General features: G+C 36.5%; 1 protein-coding gene across 1 annotated transcript in view; it reads right to left on the bottom strand.

Annotated features, from left to right (window-relative positions):
• Positions 1-1,132: 1,132 nt before the first annotated feature.
• Positions 1,133-23,083, bottom strand: part of nalf1a (NALCN channel auxiliary factor 1a) — a 71,497-nt gene continuing 49,546 nt past the window's right edge. The window contains exons 2-3 of the mRNA XM_059554153.1: positions 3,203-3,374; positions 1,133-1,996 (exon numbers count right to left, since the gene is read on the bottom strand). Of these exons, the coding sequence (XP_059410136.1) occupies positions 1,716-1,996; positions 3,203-3,374 (453 nt within the window). The 3' untranslated portion in view covers positions 1,133-1,715. The remainder of the gene's footprint in view (positions 1,997-3,202; positions 3,375-23,083) is intronic.

Raw genomic sequence — 23,083 nt, 5'->3', positions numbered from 1 at the left:
CAGCAGTGAATTTACTCTATAAACACAGAAGAAAATAATGACCAAAGGAAAGTGTTGAATGCACAGATGTATACAAGGATAGACAGAAAATAAGGTCCTGACAAAGGCAAAACAACACATAATCCCTATTAGCCATTACACTCAGACACTGAAGACAACAACCACACAGAAGGAGTAATGTAGAATAAGCCCTTAACTCCTTCTCCACACACTACTATTTGCTAAGCCCTTTACACAATAGATAGTTATTTCTGACAGGGAAATGATGGTAAAATTACAGTGTAATTGTGTATGATTATGATGGAGCAGCACATTCTGTTCAGCTATTTCAATTCCATTCACACATGAACTGTTGTAGTTAACCTTAGTTAAACTAGCTTCACATACAAGTGTTTTAAATAAATGCATTCAAATTGTCATGCAATGAGTAAAGATATAAACATTGTTGATGCTAAGAATTACATTAGGACTACATTCTGGAAAACTGATGATCACAGAACATCTAAGATGCAATTAATGCAGAAAGGCTGAAGGGTTTAGCACATTATTAAAAGAATAAAGTGCATAATAAAGTAGTGTCATTTATGAAAATACTTATCATCCTCCTCCTTTACAGTTGTGTGCCAAAGCCCTGTTCATTTGATTTTTGACCTGTTGTAGACAATATTTGTATTTAAATGAGTACCAACACAAATGGGGTCTTTAAACTCTGGAGTCTATACACTATACACTCTCAGAAAAGAAAAAAAGGTACAAAAGCTGTCACTAGGACCGTACCCCTTCAAAAGGTACACCTTTGTACCTTATTTACCCCTAATAGGTTAATAGCAGTATCTTAAAGATACATATAAGTACTTTATGAAAGGGTACAGTGACAGCTTGTACAACATGTGATTATGTACTTTTGTTGTTGTTGTTTTTTTTCTGAGGGTGTATAAATCATAGTAAGTCGTGTACATGAAATGGAGATGAAGATCTTGGAATAAACAGAACTATATCATAGTGGTTTATTCAAACTGCAGCAAACTAATACAGTTCATACAGCCAGGGGAATAATCATCATTCTCTAATATAATGCAAGGTGGTTGTATCTGTTTCTTAGAAGGTGGAGTAGAAAAACTGAAAACTTCGATTTTGAGGCTTTGAGTGCATCTAATTTAAAAACATTCTATTCAAAATTTATGAAGAGAGACGTGAATATGTAGCCTGTATCCTGTATGAATGCTGCTAATGACTTTGTGGCGTGACACTCATTCTCAAAATACACAAAATACTGGCACGCAACATATAAAAAGAGAATTTGACAGGACCATGGAACCTCAAGTCACTTTCCAGGTTGTTCTGAAACCACTGAACAGAAGTCGAAACCATCTTGAAGTGAAAATAACAGCTGAAACTAAAAGGGAAAAGTTAGATAATCTCCTAGTGCAAAGTGAAATGACATTTTGCTTGTGTGTGTCAATGTGTGTTCCAGAAAAAGAGTGAGTAGTCTCCATGGGGGCATGTTCTGACTTTTGTCCTGTGTCCTGTTCACTGTTTTCCCCAAACCCCACAAGGTGCTGATGACAAGTGTGGTTAAGTGTTCTCTGGTTGAGACTGTTAGCCTCACTTATAGCTGGTCAGTACACTCAACTTCTCTTTTTACTGACAAGCCCAAAGCGAGATGTGTTGGAGCATGCGGATACGCTAGAGTTGTCCAGCCCAGCATCATCCAATCACTCTTCTCTGGTGGCGTTGTCGTCCAGTGGAAATATGGTGGTCAGACAGGTCGAGTTCTGATTGGCCGTCATGGTAGCCACAGTGTGGAGAAGAACTAGGACCAGCAAGCAAAGTTTCAGCCGGCCCTGCCCGAGCCGCGGCGCCCCCGAGGAGGTCACGGATGTGTGCTGGCAGGAAGGGTGAGTTCTTTTTAAAGTGCCACGGGAGCGGTTGTTGGATTTCTGTTCCCACCGCACATCACAGCACTCTGGCTCCTGGTTGATGTCTGGTTTGAACCCTGGGGTGTATGCAAAAACACACATCAGTGTTTATAAAAAAAAAGTCTGTAAAGATTTTCTCTAAGTTATGAACCTTTGTTCAAAGTTATCTGGTCTTTAATAACATGCCCAAAATGTTGGGACAAAAAGGGACAAATTTTTTTTTTTTTTTTTTCTGAAATATTTTTATTTGGATGTTAGTCTTACATTTTATTAAATGGTTTCAAGAAGTTCAAAGAGCATACAAAAGTAATGTTCCCTCATTCAACATTCTCTTATTGTTTTTGCTATGTTCTTAAAAGCAAGGAAAAAAGAATGTTTTAAAATATTAAATAGATTGGACATACATATTTTTGTTAGCTGGCGTTGCCCTAAAATTATAACTTTAAACACGAAGATATTTGTATGAACTGAATATTCACTAAATCTTATGATTAAAAGTATTTGCATTAAAAAGTATGTCCATTAAAATGCTTATAAAGGCATTTTGTTTGGTTTGTGAAAGTTTTTTTTTTTTTTTTTTTTTTTAATGTGAAGTGTTTGTATGTGCTTTGAAAAGCATTTAGTTGTTTCATCATTAAAGAAAAGTATAAGCCTGCAGTGTTAAATACAAAGATGCTTCTGTGTGCTTATTAATTGCTTTTCATGGCACTGACATTCCTGTGGCATCATATGCAAATTAAAGCTGAAAATAAGCAGAAATAAATGGTCAGCTCATAAGTAATTACAGATGATGAAATAAGTAATTTTAAGGCCAAGATGCTCACACTTGAGAAAAAGCTAGTTTAGTGCTAGTGAAGTACATCAACTATTTGCATTCTTTTGTCTTTGGTTCAACCTCAAAATTCAACTTCAAAAATACTTTCACTGCTAATATTGTTGGCACCTATATGATGAATAGCTTCTCCTCATTTAAAAACAATCTGCTAATCGATGTAAATAATTATGACTGGTCTCCTACTGCAGTACATGAGATCTGATAAAAAGCTATCTATGAGCAGACTGTACTTTGTTTTAATTTTAAAGACTTTAGATTGTTTTAATGGTTACATTTTGACTGTTCATTGCTTTATTACTAACATTAGAATTTTGCTTGACACAAAACATGAAATTATCAGCACTTAAATGACGATTAACATATATTTACAGTGCAAAATGCACAAAAGATCTCATAAACTACAATTCAGTTCTTGCAATACGGAGTTCACAAATATTTTTGTACCAACCTGCACATATAAAACTGGGAGTTCCACCATGTATAAGGTCATCATTGTCAGGCAATATGAACGGACACCTCTGCTGGACCTCAAGACAGTACTGTTCACAGGGTATCTTATGACTGCAGCCTGAATGAGGACTCTGGAAATACTGAGCGCAGAGCCAGGGCTTGTAGACAGTCTGCAGAGAAAGCAAGAAAGAAATGGACAAATAAATAAATGCAAACCATTAAACTTCCAAACACCCGTTGGTCAGATTTCACACATTTTTCTTTTTTACCATACTCTTACTCTTATGAATCACTCAAGATGTCAAGATGTTTCCTCATACAAAGCTATCATGTTCCTTCAAAAGACTTCAAATAGATGCAAAATAGTTTTACGATACTGCCATGGTTCTTTTTGAAACTTAAAACCTCAGTCCCCATTGAAAAGAGCAATAAACTCTTTTATTATTATTATTATTATTATTATTATTTTTATTTCATATACCATTCAGTGACATGTTATAGCAAAGGATTTTAAACCAATATCACTATCATTCAATTGTGCAGTACACAAAATGACCAGCAGATGGGAGATTTGCACAGCTTTACACTTCGGACCCGTTTGCTAGATTCATTTATCTGTCTCACAACTGCTCAGTTGCCTGTGCCGCCTCAGTGACATACACAGAGGCTCAACCAGGTCACGCAGACCTCATAAAAACACTGTTGCTTTATGATGCACCTTTCATCGTTTAACCAAATACGCCTACTGCAACATCACTGTGACAAAATGATAGTATATCACCCTATATATGAAGTGAATTAGTAGCAGAAGAGTGCAGTGGGCAGTGCAAGGGGTGGAGCAGAGCACTCCATGGGCTATAAGAATAGACTTTGCTCATTTATTTTGCCCTACATTGCACACAGCACAGCCTGCTGTTGAGGAAAGGGAAGATGCCAGAGCATCCACGTGTTATGTGTGTGTGTGTGTGTGTGTGTGTGTGTGTGTGTGTGTGTGTGTGTGTGTGTGTGTGTGTGTGTGTGTTGAAAAAGAGAACAGGAGGCATAGAAAACCAGGTCGTCATTAGCACTGTCTGGCTGTCAGAGAATTCATTACTGCAGTCTGATTTGTGACGGCTGGTTTCTAAGAGGATTTTCTTTTCCCCTCTCTCTCTTTCTTTTCTTAAAATGTCTTAAAAAACAAGACGTCTGTAACAGAATAACAGGAAATGACACACCATTGGGGTCTTCTGACCCCCATCTCACCCATCGCATAACAGATGGAAGTGAAAAACAAATGTTTGGTTTACTGTAAATTTAGAGTAGTCACATCATAAATTTGCGAAAAAGCTTCCTGTGACATGGGCGTAACTCAACATATGAGCCAAACATTAAAAATAATACATTAAAAAGGTTTAATATTTCAGGTAAAAGAGTTTTTCATATCTTCTGAGGCCATATGATAGCTTTTTGTTTTTTTCATAACTGATGAACATGACAGTTACTGAGCTAAACTGAATCAACACTGAAATGCATTGATTTGAATGACACTACTGAACTCAACTAATTTCATAATAGATTAAATTGACAAAGTTATTGAACTGATCTGAATCCACGCTGATCTGAATTATGCTGAATGACACTATTGACTTCTGTAGAGCTGAAATTATATATAAATGTGATTTTACTTGACTTGATGTAATAGCTTTATATGACGGACAGATTTAAATGAAAAATGTTATCTGAGATTATATGGCGGGGGGGGGGGGTTGTTTGTTTTTTGGCAGTCAGGCCTTCTTTGTAATTGTTATTGCAAGAGTGACATGCACTGAAAGAAACAATAAGTAAATTTACTTAATTTTTATTTGGCAAGTTTTTGCACAAGCATTTTTCAAGTAAATTTAACACATTTGGAAATTAAGTAAATCTACTTAACTAAGTTAAGTAAAAATAAAAAAAACGAATAAGTACATTTTATTGAGTACATTTTAATTAAATAATATTAAATTAATGCATTTAGCAGAGTTACAGTGAATTCAGGCTAACAATTTACACCTATCATGTGTCCCCGGGGAATCGAAACCCCCAAACTTGCACTTGCTAATGCAATGTTCTACCACTGAGCTACAGGAACACTTCAAGATTTTGTGAAAAATAAGTGAAAATTTCACTTACTTACTTTTTTATTTCGGAAAAGTAATTTGGAAAAGTTTTTACACTAATAAAACAACCCGAAACAGAGATTCTAGACATTTCTAAATGTAAAATTATTTTTTCAAAACAGTTTTATCAAATGAGGGTAAATAAGTCTCTCACGTCTGTCCCTTTAAACCAGTTTACAGCAAAGACAGCACGAAGGACTGGATGCATGTGATAAATATTCTGCAATTAAGAAAACAGACAAAAGAAATGTTTCTACTTTCTACTATTAGACTAATTTTAATTTATATATTTAATTTATAATACTTACCTCATCTCTTGACATTAGATAAAGAAAAAATATATTTTTCATCAGAATCCTATTTTCTTGATGTTTTGAAGGGAATGCATGGCCGTATGGAGATTGGAGGAACTGCAGTCACTCACAGCCTCGTTTTTTATTGTTGTCTGAAATTAAATATACCACTTTACCCTGACTAGAGACTACTGCATTAAAAAGAGCAACAATTAAATTATTTAAATTAAAAACCATCAACACAGCATTTCTGCAACTGTGAGATAAAAGTTCTAGGGCTATGAAAAATTAGTGAATCCTCCCACATCATTAGGTCAAAAGGTTAAAGCGTGCAATACCATCAGGCACTTAGATGGTAAAGAGCGCTACGAGTATCCACCGCAATGCCTCAAGGGATTTCTTATGACAATATGGCCATGAGCCAAGGTTAAGTGTTATGCAGTCATTATCAGGAAAGGCATGGTCATGCAAGTGAATAGCATCATTGAAGGATTTGAATAGAAAAATGAATGCCATGAAAGAGAAAGTTGTTAATTTTTATTTTTTACATCAAGGAATTTCTGTAAAGCTTTAATAAGCATGAAGGAAATTTGCAAATTTTACCCATATAAAATAGACCGAAAAAAGGAACTATTTTGTATGAATTAGCGTCACACTACCTGTACATTACTTGTAGTATATGACATTGACCTTGTAGACCTGGCAAGTACTGTATTACTCATTTACTAACAGAAAGACATTAATTCAATATGCAAAGAAAAAAAAATGATGTGCAGTGCTATTTAGAGCTGAGCATTAGCTGTCAAAACCATGGTTTCAATATTCTATTTAAATTATACAGTTTTCAAGAATTCTCACAAAATTCTAGTACAGTGAAAAAACATCAAGAGGTAAAAAAGAGCATATGTCATTTACAAAGCATGAACACTGAAAATGCAATCAGATGTCAGTCGACAGTATCCCAAAAAAAAAACCTTGTTCTTTGTTACTGCAAACCCAAACAGAGAACTTTCTTACATTTTTCTTTACATTTTTATACTTTTTTTTTTAAGGGTCAAGTCAAGTCTGCTTTATTGGCAATTCTTCCACATGTACAGTACATACATACAGAGAATCGAAATTTCAGACCCCGGTGCATGCAGATAACATTACATTTACATTTACTCATTTAGCAGATTTCGCTTTTATCCAAAGCGACTTACAGATGAGGACAGTGGAAGCAATCAAAAACAACAAAAAGAGCAATGATATATAAGTGCTATAACAAGTCTCAGTTAGGTTAACACAGTACACCTAGCATGGGATTTTAAATAATATAATATAAAGAAAACAGATAGAATATAACAAGAATAGAGCAAGCTAGTGTTGTGTGTATGTGGTCTTTACACATACACACACACACACACACACATACAATTGCATAATTAATGAAAAGAAAATAGAATATAAAAAGATTAGAAAGGTAGTTAGATTTAAAAAAAAAAATAGAATAAGAATAGTGAGGGTTAAAGTTAGAGGGAACCCCATTAACTTGGTTCTGCTCACTCTTTCCACAATTGCACCGTTGATGGTCAGAGGAACGTGCTGAGTGTGTCCTCTCCTTGAAGTCTACAACAATCTCCTTCATCTTCTCCACATTCAGAGAGAGATTGTTGTCACTGCACCACTTGGCCAGGTGGCTCACCTCACTCCTGTAGTTTGTCTCATCTTTTTTGCTAATGAGACCCACCACAGTCGTGTCATCTGCAAACTTAATGAAGAGATTGGAGTTGTGTGACGGTGTGCAGTCATGGGTCAGCAGAGTGAAGAGCAGGGGGCTCAGCACACATCCTTGGGGGGCCCCAGTGTTCAGTGTGATGGTGCTGGATGTGTTGCTGCCGACCCGTACTGCCTGAGGTCTTCCAGTCAGAAAGTCCAGCAGCCAGTTGCATAGCGAAGTGTTGAGCCCCAGCTGGATCAGTTTGTAAATGAGCTGTTGAGGGATGATTGTGTTGAATACTGAACTGAAGTCTATGAACAGCATTCTGACATATGAGTCCTTTTTGTCCAGGATGTCCCCAAAAGGAGGTTTTTGGAGATTAATTAAGATTAAATAAATATAGATTTGTCCTAAAAAAACATACACATACTTGCATTTTCTAATTTACAGGGACTCTCCATAGGCTTAATGATTTTTATACTGGACAAACTGTAGAATACTGAACAAAACCTACCCCTTACAGAAAACTACTGGCAATTTTTGAATTTCATTAAACATCATCTTGTATGTTTTTTAATCCTTTTGTTTTGCAGGGACACAGGAAGTGTCGTCAAAAACCATGTTAACGTTGTAGTACCCATGCCATTATACCCATTTGTGTCCTCATAAACCATATATACCAGTACACACACACACACAGACCCCCCCCCCCCCCCCCCCCCCAAAAATTACACTTTACAAAAATGTTTCATTTATCTAAATCCCTTCATTTAGTAATGTGGTGTGTGTGTGTGTGTGTGTGTGTGTGTGTGTGTGTGTGTGTGTGTGTGTGTGTGTGTGTGTGTGTGTTTTGCAAGCTTACATGTGGGTCTGTCTCTGCACACTCACATATCCAATCAAACTTCATTAACCATGAGTTTCTCATTAATGATTCAAATCTAATTAAAGTGCTTCCGAGGATCATTATAATGCATCAATGTTAACTAATTACATAAAAAAAAGACTTGCCACATTATTACAGAACACAATTAGATTAAGAAACCTAGAGTTTGTGCAATACTGAGTGTGATTCTGAACCAATGAGTGTTATAGTCATAGACAGAGTTAGATAGTCATGTATGTGAAATCAGAAGCAGCTGGACTTAAAGGTCATGTTAAAGTAGTTTGTCCTATTCCAGTTATGTAAATGTAACATGTAATATTCAGAATAGGGCAACAAAAATAACAAAATCATTTAATTATTAATTTGGCTAATCATTTTCCACATATTCATATTGTATTGATATTGCTATTGTAAAGATATTCTACTTAAAAACATCATGATGACATGATTTTGTTGCTGTAATACTGGCAGCCAGTCACTGCTTTGCTGACCATGGTTGTAAGTATCGATACATCTGTCTTTTCCAATGAGAATTCACAGTAATCTCAGACAACATAATCTTGATGCTTTAACCAAAATTGCAAATGCATTTGAAGAGCTAAATTATGATGAGATCTAAGATTTGTCACATCATATCAGATATTATAAACAGTGTTATTGTGTTGAAAAGAATGGGGCCATGGAGTACCCACAGCACTGCATATTTTGTATGACTTCCTTATTTAATACACCTGATTCAAATCATAGCAAGTGGTACTGAACTGTGAGTGGAGAGTGCTACTGAACTGAGCTTGTCAGATAAGACAGACAAAATGTGCTGTGGGTCCCCAGTTGATATGCAAAACAGAGTGAGCAAAAAAAGGTTAATAATAGAGAGTTTATAATCTAAAGTATATATGCTTTATCAAGGTTTATTTATTATATCCGGTATATTTATTATTTGTAATATTTTTATACATTTTTGCTATAATGTATTAACTATACAATGATGGAATTACATTAAAAATACGTGACTGTCAGTGCGGGATAGCCTCATAGGCAATGTGCCGACACTAACCAATCTGAAACCGTTTAATGAAAAGGTGAAACACTGGCTGAAACAAAACCAAATCTGTGATCACTGATTATGTCACTGTGCAGACACACTTATAAATGGACATATACATACGGATAGAGAGATAGATACACGCGCGCGCACACACACACACATACAGATATATGTATATATTGTTATGTTTTTGTTGTTTCTGGTGTTTGTTTTTGTTCTCTTGATAATGGTGATGTATGTAGCCTAACCAGGGACAGGGGTTGCAAATTAGCTTCAGCTAGAAACCCTATATGCAACACATCGGTTCAAGTTATTGTAACCTGTTACAATGTGTCTCTTTTGCATTGTCCCTGACAAATAAACAAATAAATAAATGTAGCGCTGCTGAGCTTTGAGCCTCCTGAGTTCGAGTCCCGGCTCGCAAACCTTTCCCAATCCTGTTCCCTCTCTCTCTGCCACGTCGCTTCCTGTCAAGTTACTGTCCTATCAAAAATAAAGGCATATATATATTTGAAATTTTAATATTTGAAATTGATGACAGCATTATTTAATCACTTGCTTGCAGTAAAAGGCTTTGTTGTCAGTGCTGTGCTTTTTGCACAGTACACATCCCTGAAAGACTACATTAAACCTAAAGTAGCTGTACTGCCTAAAAGACTTTGTCTCCGTGCTCCTTTGTCTTCTCATCTCCACCACAGTAGGTGGAAAGTTACAGAATTCCAGACCCAAACTGAAAGTAAATGGCGTCTTATTCCCTGTGTTTATTTTCCACCTTTTTGAATAGTGTTTGTTTCCTAATTTTTCCCCAGCGGCATGGAAACCGCCACACGTTTCGCCTCGCCACGCCGTTCACCCTGAGCCTAGAGGCGAATCTGGAGGAGAAGACGATTGGTTCTGGTCTGAAGGGGCGCTCCAGTGTTGGCTTCACCCCTTGAGTTCACTCCAGTGCCAGCTCCTTGTAAGCACTTCCCAGTACCCAAATCCACCTGATCCTCCATGGCCTCCTTTAGTCCCCTGATCCGCCATGGCCTCCTTTAGTCCCCTGATCCGCCATGGCCTCCTTTAGTCCCCTGATTCGCCATGGCCTCCTTTAGCCCCCTGATCCGCCATGTCCTCCTTTAGTCCCCTGATCCTCAATGGCCTCCTGTAAACCCCTGATCCGCCATGGCCTACTATAGTCCCCTGATCCGCCATGGCCTCCTTTAGTCCCCTGATCCGCCATGGCCTCCTTTAGTCCCCTGATCCGCCATGGCCTCCTTTAGTCCCCTGATCTGCCATGGCCTCCTTTAGTCCCCTGATCTGCTATGGCCTCCTTTAGTCCCCTGATCCGCCATGGCCTCCTTTAGTCCCCTGATCCGCCATGGCCTCCTTTAGTCCCCTGATCTGCCATGGCCTCCTTTAGTCCCCTGATCTGCTATGGCCTCCTTTAGTCCCCTGATCCGCCATGGCCTCCTTTAGTCCCCTGATCCGCCATGTCCTCCTTTAGTCCCCTGATCCGCCATGTCCTCCTTTAGTCCCCTGATCCTCCATGGCCTCCTGTAAACCCCTGATCCTCCATGGCCTCCTGTAAACCCCTGATCCTCCATGGCCTCCTGTAAACCCCTGATCCTCCATGGCCTCCTGTAAACCCCTGATCCGCCATGGCCTCCTATAGTTCCCTGATCCGCCATGGCCTCCTTTAGTCCCCTGATCCGCCATGGCCTCCTTAAGTCCCCTGATCCGCCATGGCCTCCTTTAGTCCCCTGATCTGCCATGGCCTCCTTTAGTCCCCTGATCCGTTGCCCCCCGAACTTCCAGATCCGTCATGGGTCCCAGAATGGGCACCGCATTTTAGGCCTTCCGTCTATGAACAATGCTCCTAGAGGCCTCCAGAATGCCCAAACAAAATTATGTCAGACTGTGGTCCGTGTTTTGTGTGTGTTTTGCTCCACATGTGCCTTCCTTGACCTTATTTGGTCCATCCTGTAGCTGTCCTAATTGTTTCCAGTGTGTCTGGTTATCAAATTTAGTTGTAAGTCAGTTTGGATAAAAGCATCTGCTAAATGATTAAATGTAAATGTTGTCATCCTTGTTTCCTTGTGTATTTAAGTTTGAGTCTGTGCAGTCTGTCTTTGTCTGGAATTGAACGTCAACCCTCATCCTACTTGTGAGTTCCTGTCATTTCCTGTTTATTTTGATGAATAAAAGTCTGCTTCATGTTAGTCCTCTTCGTCTCAGCACTCATTTGTCTCCTTCGTCTCCTCGTCTCCACCACAGTAGGCCGACATTGCACAGAGGTGACAAAATAAAAAAAAACATATATCTTAGGGCGGGCACTTTTATGTTGCAAGAACAGCTTCACTGTACCTTGACATTGATCTACAGGTCTCCGGAACTCTGCTGGAGAGTTGGAACACCAACCTTCCAAAAGATAGACCTATATTCCATCATTAAGTGTTTCATGTTGACAGAATACTGTCTAACATGTCTCCATGCCCAACACAAAGACCTGACTAATAAGGGGTTGACCGATATGTGTTTTTCAGGGCCATTGCTGATACTGGATACAACTTCAGATACAATTCCGATATTACAGATCAAGTAGACCGATAACTGATATTTTGTCTGGTGTAAAAAAGAAAATTAGTGTCAAAATTAAGAATAAAAAAATAATTTAAGGTTCATTTAAAAAAAAAAAATGTTTTGCAATATCTTTTCATGCTTTAAAGAAGTACACATATTTGTGTTGTGTGGACTAACATACTAAAGCACATGTGAAGTACTTTATTATAATTTTACTGTAGTGTGTTATTCAATGTTATTTGTTAACTAAGTTAATTTTTTAAATATACTAAACTGCAACTTCGTCATTATAAATTTGTAATTGCAAATATATTTAAACACATGACATAAAATAAATAAAATTAATATGTATTTTAATTTACCATAAATGATAAAAAGATAATTTTGGAAGTACACTTTAACCATATTTTAAAGACAACATAAATAATTATAAAATAACCTATAAATATGTACTAATTACAAGATTAAAAATGCACTTTCAAGTTTAACTCATTGCATTATAATACTAATTGAAACTTAAAACCTTTTCTTTTAAATTTAATTTAAATGCAAAATATTGCCCAAAAAACTTACATTCAGATTGAAGTTAGGTATACTTTATACTGTGTAATGTAACAGGTTTAAACACAGTCATTATATTTTATTGTAATTCTGTTTGGTGCAGAAATTAAATGCTTCACCTTTAACATAATTATCGAACAGCATGCCTCTGCATAATATAATTCAGATCTACATTATAAACTGTAAAATGAGTTGCTCCTCAATCTTAGCTAATGTTTAAAGCTGTATGAGCCAGTAAGACTTAGTTGTTTTAACTGACAAAATAACATAACACTGTTGTTCACCTTGTTCGTGCCTGTCCACTGAGACATTGCTCTGATTTAAAAAAAAAAAAAAAAAAAAAAGAGAGAGAGAAAGAAAGAAAATAAAAAACAGCCTTTTTCTAGAGCTAATTGTATTTATAGTTTTTGGTTGCTAGCATGACATGACTAACAACCCCTGACATGGCTCCAGTGGTGCAATTATGGGGTATGCAGTATTTGCAGTGCATAAGTGTGCCATGCATAGGGGTCGCCATTTTGCCTAAATCAATCTGTGGAAATCTTCTTTAGTAAAACGTTATAAATAATCAAAAGCTTAGTTGTTGAAAATAATGTAATGAAACCTTATTGTTAAACAGGTTTTAGCTTTTCTAATGCTCTTTACGACCACAAAAAAACGGGAAACCTTTCTGATGCCCACTTCTGCTTTCCCTCAGCGTGCTAGTCAAAAAAGCGCAGAAAAAAGTTGCAGATGCCAAATGAGCTTCAGTAGAACAACAGTGAACTGCGGTTTGATGAGACATTGTTATATGTCAGTAAAACAAAGTTTCCTGTCCTGTCCTGTTTTATTGTATTATGAAACTACGACCATACATCGTCAATTAGCTAATTCATGAAATTACCAAATGCTGATTAAAGCTGCAAAACTGTGAATGCGTCTATGTAGCCTATTGTATGCATCACATTTAAGAACATCTCTCAAATGCATGTACTGAAATATTCTGCGATCGAGAGATCACAATAGGGTGTGATGATATGTATTTTTTTATTTGTAATTTAATGCACAAGTAGGCTAAATGTGAGCACAGTGCAGTTGTACAAAAAAATTTGCAAAACATTTTTGTTAATTTGTAAAGTATGAAAATGAAACCATATTTAAATGCGTAAAATAACTACTTTTACATTCTAGCATTTATGTGCTGTTGACTTCTGCCCTTTTTTCACATTATTACATGATGGGGATTCAAAAGAGAACTTTTTTTTCTTTTCCTTTGTACAGAGCTCTATTTAGGTATGGCAAAACTGTTGTAATGAATGAATGAATGAATTAATTAACTAATAGAATGTTAAACATTGACTGTTTACTTTTTCAGAGTTCACTGATTATATAAAATTCAGTAGAGGTTAACTAAACTTGAAACTATCTGAAAGTCTCATCCATGAGTAGGCCTGTGCAATAATGGAGAACAAGATTTTGGGGGATCTGAGGCCCTGTCCACACGGACACGGGTATTTTTATAACCGTCACTTTTTTTTAAGCGGTTCTGCCTTTCGTCCATACGAAAACGTAGTTTCAGGGCACCGAAACCGAACATTTTTGAAAACTACGGCCAGGGTGAGCATTTTCAGAAACGCCGGTTGCAGTGTTGTCGTGTGGAGAGTGTGCGCCGTTATCCGCTGTGTTTGACGTCAGATTGTGCGCCGCTGACTGCTTCTCACCGCCTGCTGGTGTGGCATGCTCTTGACAGGGCTTGATAGCATGTTTTTGCGTTTTCATGTGGACGGGATTTTTTTTTTAAACGCAGGAGGAAAAACTCCGGTTATAAAAATACCCATGTCCGTGTGGACTAGGCCTGAGATCCAGAACCAAGCTGACCGTGCAATTAAGCTATAGTGAGCTGTTTTATTAAAATACCTGGTGGTAATACCAAAAATAATAATGATAATAATAATATTTACTTAGTATTACTCTATCTAATTAACAACTATCTCAATTACAATTAAATACAAATTAATTGTATCCAGTTGTGTTGTAGGCACCAAAACAGATCAGTACTTTATAGTCAAATACATTTTTATATTGAAATAATGAAGATTTCTGTGCCACCACAGACTGGTTGCTGGCCCCTTACTGACCACCCCTATGAAAATACCCTTGCACCATCTGCCACTGCCTAAGAGGGCAAAGTGATTAATATCAGTTAATTTCTGAGTTTTTGCTGTCATAAATTGTCATTTTGAATTCAAAATAGGCCATCTATGTGTTTTAAGTAGATCCAATGAGTTGAGAACGCTTTCTACTTCCTACTTCTATAAAATAATGCTGAACTTTGACAATAAAGAGATTTTTAAATGTTATGATAGTGATTTTATAATGTCTAAATATAAATCCATTAGCAAAACACATGAAAAGAACAGATTCCAAGGTGGAAATGGTAAATAAGAAAATAAATACTGTGGCTTGGTAGCTCCACAGCTCAGCAGAGAAGTCAGATTTGTAAAATTACTCGGGCTGCTTCAAAAATGATTGGTTGTGGTCTTCCCACTATTGATAAAATCTACAGTATGTCTCCCATTTGCAGAAAAAAAGGTTTAAACAATCCTGAAAGACAACAGTCCTCATTCATCCATCCAAACACCTCTTTATGCCTCTTCATTCAGGCAGACACCTTATTACAAACAATACTTATTTTTTAGGATTGTTCATACTCTTAATTCATTTAGTATCCATGCGTATTATAACTAATAGGACATATATGTATGGTTGATTTATGTATGTGTATGTATTTTAATGTATGTTAATTTAATAATGAGCTCACCAAGCAAATTGCAAACAACCAGGGTTGTAAATAAATAAATAAATAAATGGTCCTCTGCTTCCATCTAGTGGTCATATTGGGAATCATATCATTTTAATAGTATTTAATAGTATAAAGTGAAATATTAGTATACAATTTTGACTTAGCTTGGCAAATTGTCCAAGAACTGTCTCTAGTAAGTAAAAATGAAACAATGCAGATGTTCTTTTAAGTAAATTTTACTTATGGTGTTATCATATTGTATAAAAATGTGCAAAAATATGAATATCTTTGAGGCAAATGAATACTGTGTATGTATATATATATATATATATATATATATATATATATATATATATATATATATATACAAATGACCTAACTAAAAAGTGAGCAATAACCCATGTGTTTGAAAAATAAATAAATAAATACATACATTAGTGTTCTACTGTCTAGGGACTGCCATCAGGAGTTAAAGGGGATGTAATATGACACACATTTCTTTCTTTCTTTATTTATTTATGTTTTTACTTTTTTCCCCTATGGTAGCCTATTGAAAATGGGTGATGGGAGTTCAAATCTTTGTCACTTTATTCACTCCTGATGAGTTTGTATCCTCCCATTATCTAGTTAATGCTAGTTATAAACTAGTTAAAGGGTTAGTTCACCCAGATATCAAAATTATGTAATTAATAACTCACCCTCATGTTGTTCCAAACCAGTAAGACCTCCGTTTATCTTTGGAACACAGTTTATGATATTTTAGATTTAGTCCGAGAGCTCTCAGTCCCTCCATTGAAACTGTGTGTACGGTATACTGTCCATGTCCAGAAAGGTAAGAAAAACATCTTCAAAGTAGTCCATGTGACATCAGAGGGTCAGTTAGAATTATTTGAAGCATCAAAAATACATTTTTGGTCCAAAAATAGCAAAAATGACGACTTTATTCAACATTGTCTTCTCTTCCGTGTCTGTTGTGTGAGAGAGTTCAAAACAAAGCAGTCTGGATATCCAGTTCGCGAACGAATCATTAAGTTCACCAAACCGAACTGAATTGTTTTAAACGGTTCGCATCTCCAATACGCATTAATCCACAAATGACTTAAGCTGTTAACTTTTTTAATGTGGCTGACACTCCCTCTGAGTTCAAACAAACCAATATCCCAGAGTAATTCATTCACTCAAACAGTACACTGACTGAACTGCTGTGAAGAGAGAACTGAAGATGAACACCGAGCCGAGCCAGATAAGAGGAATCGAGGAGCTGATGATACTGCGCATGTGTGATTCAGCGTGAAGCAGACTGACACACAGAGCGTCTGAACCGAACTGATTCTTTTGGTGATTGATTCTGAACTGATTCTGTGCTAGTGTTAAGAGCGCAGGTAAACCGAAGGCTTGAATCAAGGGCAATCATCGCCAATGACGCCATTACATCTAGCGAAAAAGAACCGGTGAACCGTTTTCTTCAACCGGTTTATTGAATCGAACTGTCCGAGAGAACTACTGGTGATCCGAAAACCGATGCAACCGGTTCTTGACTCGTGAACGAGTCAGTCTTTTGTTCGTTATCTGGCTCGGCTCGGTGTTCATCTTCAGTTCTCTCTTCACAGCAGTTCAGTCAGTGTACTGTTTGAGTGCATGCATTACTCTGGGATATTGGTTAGTTTTAACTCAGAGGGAGTGTCAGCCACATTCAAAAAGTTAACAGTTTAAGTCATTTGTGGATTAATGCGTATTAGAGATGCGAACCGTTTAAAACGATTCAGATCGATTTGGTGAACTGAATGATTCGTTCGCGAACCGGATATCCAGACTGCTTTGTTTTGAACTCTCTCACACAACAGACTCGGGAGAGAAGACAATGCTGAATAAAGTCGTCGTTTTTGCTATTTTTGGACCAAAATATATTTTCAATGCTTCAAAAAATTCTAACTGACCCTCTGATGTCACATGGACTACTTTGATGATGTATTTCTTACCTTTCTGGACATGGACAGTATACCGTACACACAGCTTCAATGGAGGGACTGAGAGCTCTCGGACTAAATCTAAAATATCTTAAACTGTGTTCAGAAGATAAACGGAGGTCTTACGGGTTTGGAACAACATGAGGGTAAGTTATTAATTACATAATTTTGCTATCTGGGTGAACTAACCCTTTAAGCTACTTAATGGGCTTTTGGTCATGGTCTTGCAGAAAGTTTTCTGCTGGAGTTATTGTTAGGGGCTAATAGAATCCAGGGGGTTCCGACACTGATCTGGCATACCCCTCGGTAAATGTCCAATTACGCCCCTGTATGGCCCTGCTTGTTTAGATCCACTAATCAGGATGATGTTTTTTCTGCCCCCTTGAAGCCAGATGAAGCAACATTTAAATGACATTTGTTGTGTGTCCTTGACTCTCCAGATGTGAGCAGTGCTAGCAGCAGACATCTGCGCTGCTGACTCACGCTGCAGCCCCGGGTGCTGTCAAAAAACTGGCTGACAATAACACACACCTCTCGCTGAATATTTAGAGCTCTGAGGCTAAGCTTCTTGCTATGTTCTCAAAATAGTGACTTTCAGTGAATTTGTGTCCTTCTGCAACCTGCACTTGCATACTGTAGGCTCAAGGGTTCCCAAAATGTCACCAGCATCACTTTTCTCTGAAGGCCTAATAAACACTGGCACCCTCCCACAGTTTCCACAGTGACTGTTTGCAAATCAAACAAACAAGTTGTGAAATTTCCCTCCTCTCAACCTGTCATTCTTGGAGCTACATATATATTTTCAAGCCAAAAATGTGAAGATAAAGGTTAACGACTAGATTCAAAGAACTGTTAAATGGCTGCAGCTTCAAAGAGCATCTGCGTTGTTTAAGAGAGAATTCCTTCAATTAGGCCTTAATAACTACCAAAGATCAAAGCACTATATTTTTTCCTTGTTTCAACTTTGAAGCATTAGCAATGAAAAAAGACTGTATCTTTCACTAAATGTTTTCAGAATATTCAACAGTTTGATAATGTCTCAATTATGTGAATTGTAATTACACTTTGCATAAAGCTAACAATTATTGTCCAAGGACACAGCAGCAGTGTAGGTAGAGCTTTAAAATGGATTTGTGAATTTCAAAAGCACCCACTTTCATGATCGCAACTACTTCTTTTGATCTTTGATCATGGTGCTCTGTCAATTTAGGCTGTTCAGACTAGTGCTGCAACACACCTCAAATAGTAAAAAAAAAAGTATTTATCAGCGATGTATTTTGTCGCAAGCACTGTAAATGTGTTCCCACAGATCCCAGCTGAGTTGCTTCTTGAGGAAAACAAAATGTTCAAGAGGTGGTATTCACATGGTGTTTTCTTCATGAATTTCAATTAGGCAGTAGTGTACAGGACAGCAGGCATTACCCAAATACTGCCTTAATGCTCTGTTTTATGTCTCTCAGTCTACCACATGGACAACCCTGCTGGCTCTAATTGGATTGGATACCAATGCTGCTTGAAATCTCTCCATTTCACTGTTTGACTTATACCCACAAAGCCCTCAAGGATGAAAATGAACAAGAGCCCAAAGCTGAGTGACTAAAACAGTTAAAGTCAAGCTTAAATCATCACAGGACCTTCCGGACCTTCACTCTTTTAAAATGTAATTGGGAAGACATCTACTGCAATGTAACAATATATTACAGATTTACATGTTGCTTGCAAAAAGTAGTTTTTTTTAACCAGATGGTGTAGAATCTAACTGAACCATGATGACCAGCCAAACCTCAACACAACAATATGGCTATGGCAGCTGATGATTAAGATTTTTTAGGTTTAATGTACCACAGATTTTTGGTTTAGTCAAATAATACAGACACTATGACATGACCAATATATCAAGTGTGAAATCGTCATTTTATGTTACCAAAAAGCAATATATAATTTACATACATTACATTATCTGGGCACATTTATAACATATATAACATCCTCATAGTAAAACTAATATATGTACATATATTAATAAAATCTTTGTGATTTTTTAAATATATGGTATTGCATGTCTTAACCATATAATACCATACAACATATATACAAAAATCTGTGTTTTTATATGTTTTGGAATGTCTATCTTTTATATTTACTTATAAAATATACACATGTATTGCATGTTTTATGATGTATGTATGTACATGAAATATATCCAAACATTATCACATACATAAACATACATATTTGTGTAATGTATATGAAATGTATATGTATATGTATATTAAATTGTTTTAGTATCTAAAAGGCTTCATATATGTTTTTACCTCTTAACCATATATTTAATATATGGAAATTTGATATGTATTTATGTACATATAACATTTGTGTATTGGGTGGCCACAAGGCATATATTCTTTGTCATAAAAATATCACATTATATGACATATAATGCCATGATACGCAGTCAAACTAAAGTGGCTGTAACGAGATAATCACATGAAAGATATAGTAGAAGATTGATGCTTGTCAAATGAATCTGTAAAATTAGATAACATGCTGTCTTATAGTGGAGCTTAAAGTCCCAATTTGTAGCTCCAGTCATTTTTCTGTAAACAACCGCTGCATTTCAATATTTAATTGCTGCCAATTATTTGCTTGCTTATTTATTAATCTGGAAGCTGCTTATGTGTTTCGGCTGTGGGCCGAGATTCACAACTGAAGTGGAGAAATATGAGCCATCTGCCAAAGAGCATCTCTTTCTATCTCTTTTTCCAGCACACACATATATATGTACAAAGACATTCATAAACCCAAAAATAAATGATGGATTACATTTTGGATTGGCCACTTTGATTCATCAAATATGTGTTGGAAAAAGCATTAAGCATTTGTGAGAGAAAAGGAAAACGACATAATCCAAAATATTTTTTACCTCCCTTTTAAAGTTTTCTTTTAAAAGTACATTGCCATCTCTCGAGTGTAAGGTATTTAATGTATTCTGTTTTATGTAATGCTTTTAACACTCGCTACATTTATTTAATAAGTACAGTACAGTACTTGAGAAATCCTGAAATAGTTGTTTTATTAGAGGAGCTCAAGGTGTGTTACAAGGAAGTGTTTCATAACCAGTGAGCAGCTTTTTCTGATAATGAGCAGCCTGTTTCTGAGGGCATCATATACAACCTCATTAAACGCCCACAATGAAGGATAAACAAATCTTTCTGTGGCTTTGTAACTGTCACTTAGGGCTTATTTGGAAATATGATGCAGAGTCAGATTCTTATGCACTGTATTCATCATAAATGAATGAACCTTTTTTTTACTGCAATGGATTTGGGTAGTCATTCATTAACACACAAAGAGAACAAACACAAAAACCTTTGACTAGCTTACAAACTGATAAAAAAATAACTATTGCTGGCCGATCGGCCATGCATGACTCTTGCTCTGACAGAACTGCATCTTAATTTTACAGCCTGACGTGACGGCTGTGTGCATGTGGTGCCTCATCACTATGGTTTCAACCAATTGTGGATGCAGTGATGCATACACCTCACACTAATGACATCAGCAGCTCATTAAAGAAGAATTAGCCACATTCCACGAGCGGACAGGCACACATCCATGGAAAATAAAGTTGTCTATTGATCACAACATAAACTCATAGGAACTATGCACACTCACATATTCTAAAACATACAAGATGACACACAAGTGTTTCTTAATCTTGTGCTTTTTCTCTTTTGTTTTATCTTCTGTCCTGTTGCTTATGAGTTCCTATTCTTCACATTTGCATTTAGATTAAAAAGCAGAGCCCATGACTCCTCCACTCTCTCGTGAGCATGTAAGTGTGTGAGTGTTACACTCCTTGGGTCCCAGGCATGCTCACACGCGTTGTTTTCTTGAAACCAGTCTTCTAGGAATAAAAAGTTGTGTGTGCATCTTGAAACTTACTGCCTTTTTCGCACATCCAGGGGGACCAGAAGTGTGCACGCTGTTTGCCAAGAGGGAAGAAAGAAGATGATTGTGCATAGACTTTTCTGCTTTTCCAGACAAGCTTCGACATGTGTATTAGTGTTGTGTTTATTGACCAGCAGTATTGAATAATAATGAAAGAATGACAGAATTTCACCGAAAATGCCTGTATGAAAGTTACTGTGTACCTCCCTGCAATTAAGCAATGCCATTCTTGTTGCCCCCCCCCCCCCCACGCACACAAACACACACACATATGAATTAAATACTGCTAACATACATAAGACTACATATCGATATTAATCATATTAACATATGTATTATCTATATGCTGTTATCCTAAAGCCTTTAAATTTTGTTGATATTATCGACTTACAGGTTATATCGTTTATCGTAATATTAATATATATAGGCCAATATATGTCCTATATTGCATTTCTTACATTTATATTACGTGTCATATGTAACATTTTTGTATGGGAAATGGTCACTAATGGCTTTCCTACTGAAATTCAAAGGCTTTTAATGTGTGACCATGTAGCCTGATGTAATTTAAGAGATGTAGTTCAGTGGGAGATTTATGAATAGGCTGACTCATGTTGCTAAACATGGCAGTAATGATAGCAAATCTAGAGTGGAACCTATCATACTTACTGAGGTTTAATTTTATTATGTTCTTCATAGCTGCAGACTACTAAATACTGAAGTGGTCTTAGAGAACGTGCTCACAAATCAAGGCCTGTATTCACAAAACATCTTAAGCCTAAAAGTAGCTCTTAACGTGCAGATTTAGGAGAAAATCTCACAAATAGTGGGCATGTCAGTCCTAAATTTAGGACTCCGCTGCAATCATTTGCTTATAAAATACTTCATAATTTCTGTTCATACAGATAAGAGTAATGCATCTTTTGTACATGTAAAGACTCTACGTTTATTCGTGTGCACTCAGAATAGCAACAAAATGTTGCGCTTTTGTAAAATAATGAAAGCAAACGAAGTGGCTTTCTGCCATCTCTGACTATGTGAACTTGAGTGTGTCACTTTGAAACTCCGTGTATGCTTGCCTTATCAAAGACATAAAAAATATATCTATAGAGAGTGAAACTTTTAAATGAACCAATTCAAACAGAAAACAAATATTCTCACATTTTGTAATCTGTATGAAACATGCATACAGGTGCTGCGGAGAGGAGTCAGTCTTGCAGACTTCATCTCTTAAACCGAAAAAAGAAAGCACTGGTGTAACAATTCATTACGAAGTTACAATAAATGAAAACGTTAATGCAGTGTACATGCTGTTTTTCCTTAACAAATTCATAATTATTATATTTGCCATTGCACTGTGGCAAGCCTTTTTTTGCGTGCACTTGAGCGCTTATTAGGCTATGTAGTCAATTAAAAGCTCATTATTATAATTTATATGTTTTATTAATAAAAGTGTGACTAATAATTGACTAATGCTTAAAATGAACGATTTCTAGTCAACCAGAAAAATGTGGCAATTAACATTTTTATTTTAAATATTTTATTTGAATATGGCAACATAATAATGCATTCTACAATATTTCTATGAATAAATCTCTGACAGAGACTATTAGCCAATCACTGTGTGCACTGTGTGCATAGTGCATAAGCATGCTGACATCATCCATAGCAACGAGGTCAACCCTGCCCTTACTCTTAGCTTAAGACTTCTGTCTATTCCTTAGTAAATTTCGTCTCAGCAGCTTTGTGAATAGGTTTTAAGAAAAAACTCTTAGCTAAAAACTTTTACTGTTATTTAGGAGTACTCTTAGTGGTAAGATAAAATGTATGTGACTACGGGCCAAGATCTTTTTGTCATGGAGTCTCAACATCAGTCATTATTACATCATTAAAAGTTGCTACTAGTAACAAAGGTTAAGAGAGTAACTACTGTATATTACTGGTTTGTGAGGGAAAATTTTTAAAATTAACTGCAAATAATGATTTTTTATTTTT

The sequence above is a fragment of the Carassius carassius genome, chromosome 7 (genome assembly GCF_963082965.1).
Source record: "Carassius carassius chromosome 7, fCarCar2.1, whole genome shotgun sequence".
Lineage (NCBI taxonomy): Eukaryota > Metazoa > Chordata > Actinopteri > Cypriniformes > Cyprinidae > Carassius > Carassius carassius.
This window is presented reverse-complemented; position numbering and strand designations above follow the sequence as displayed.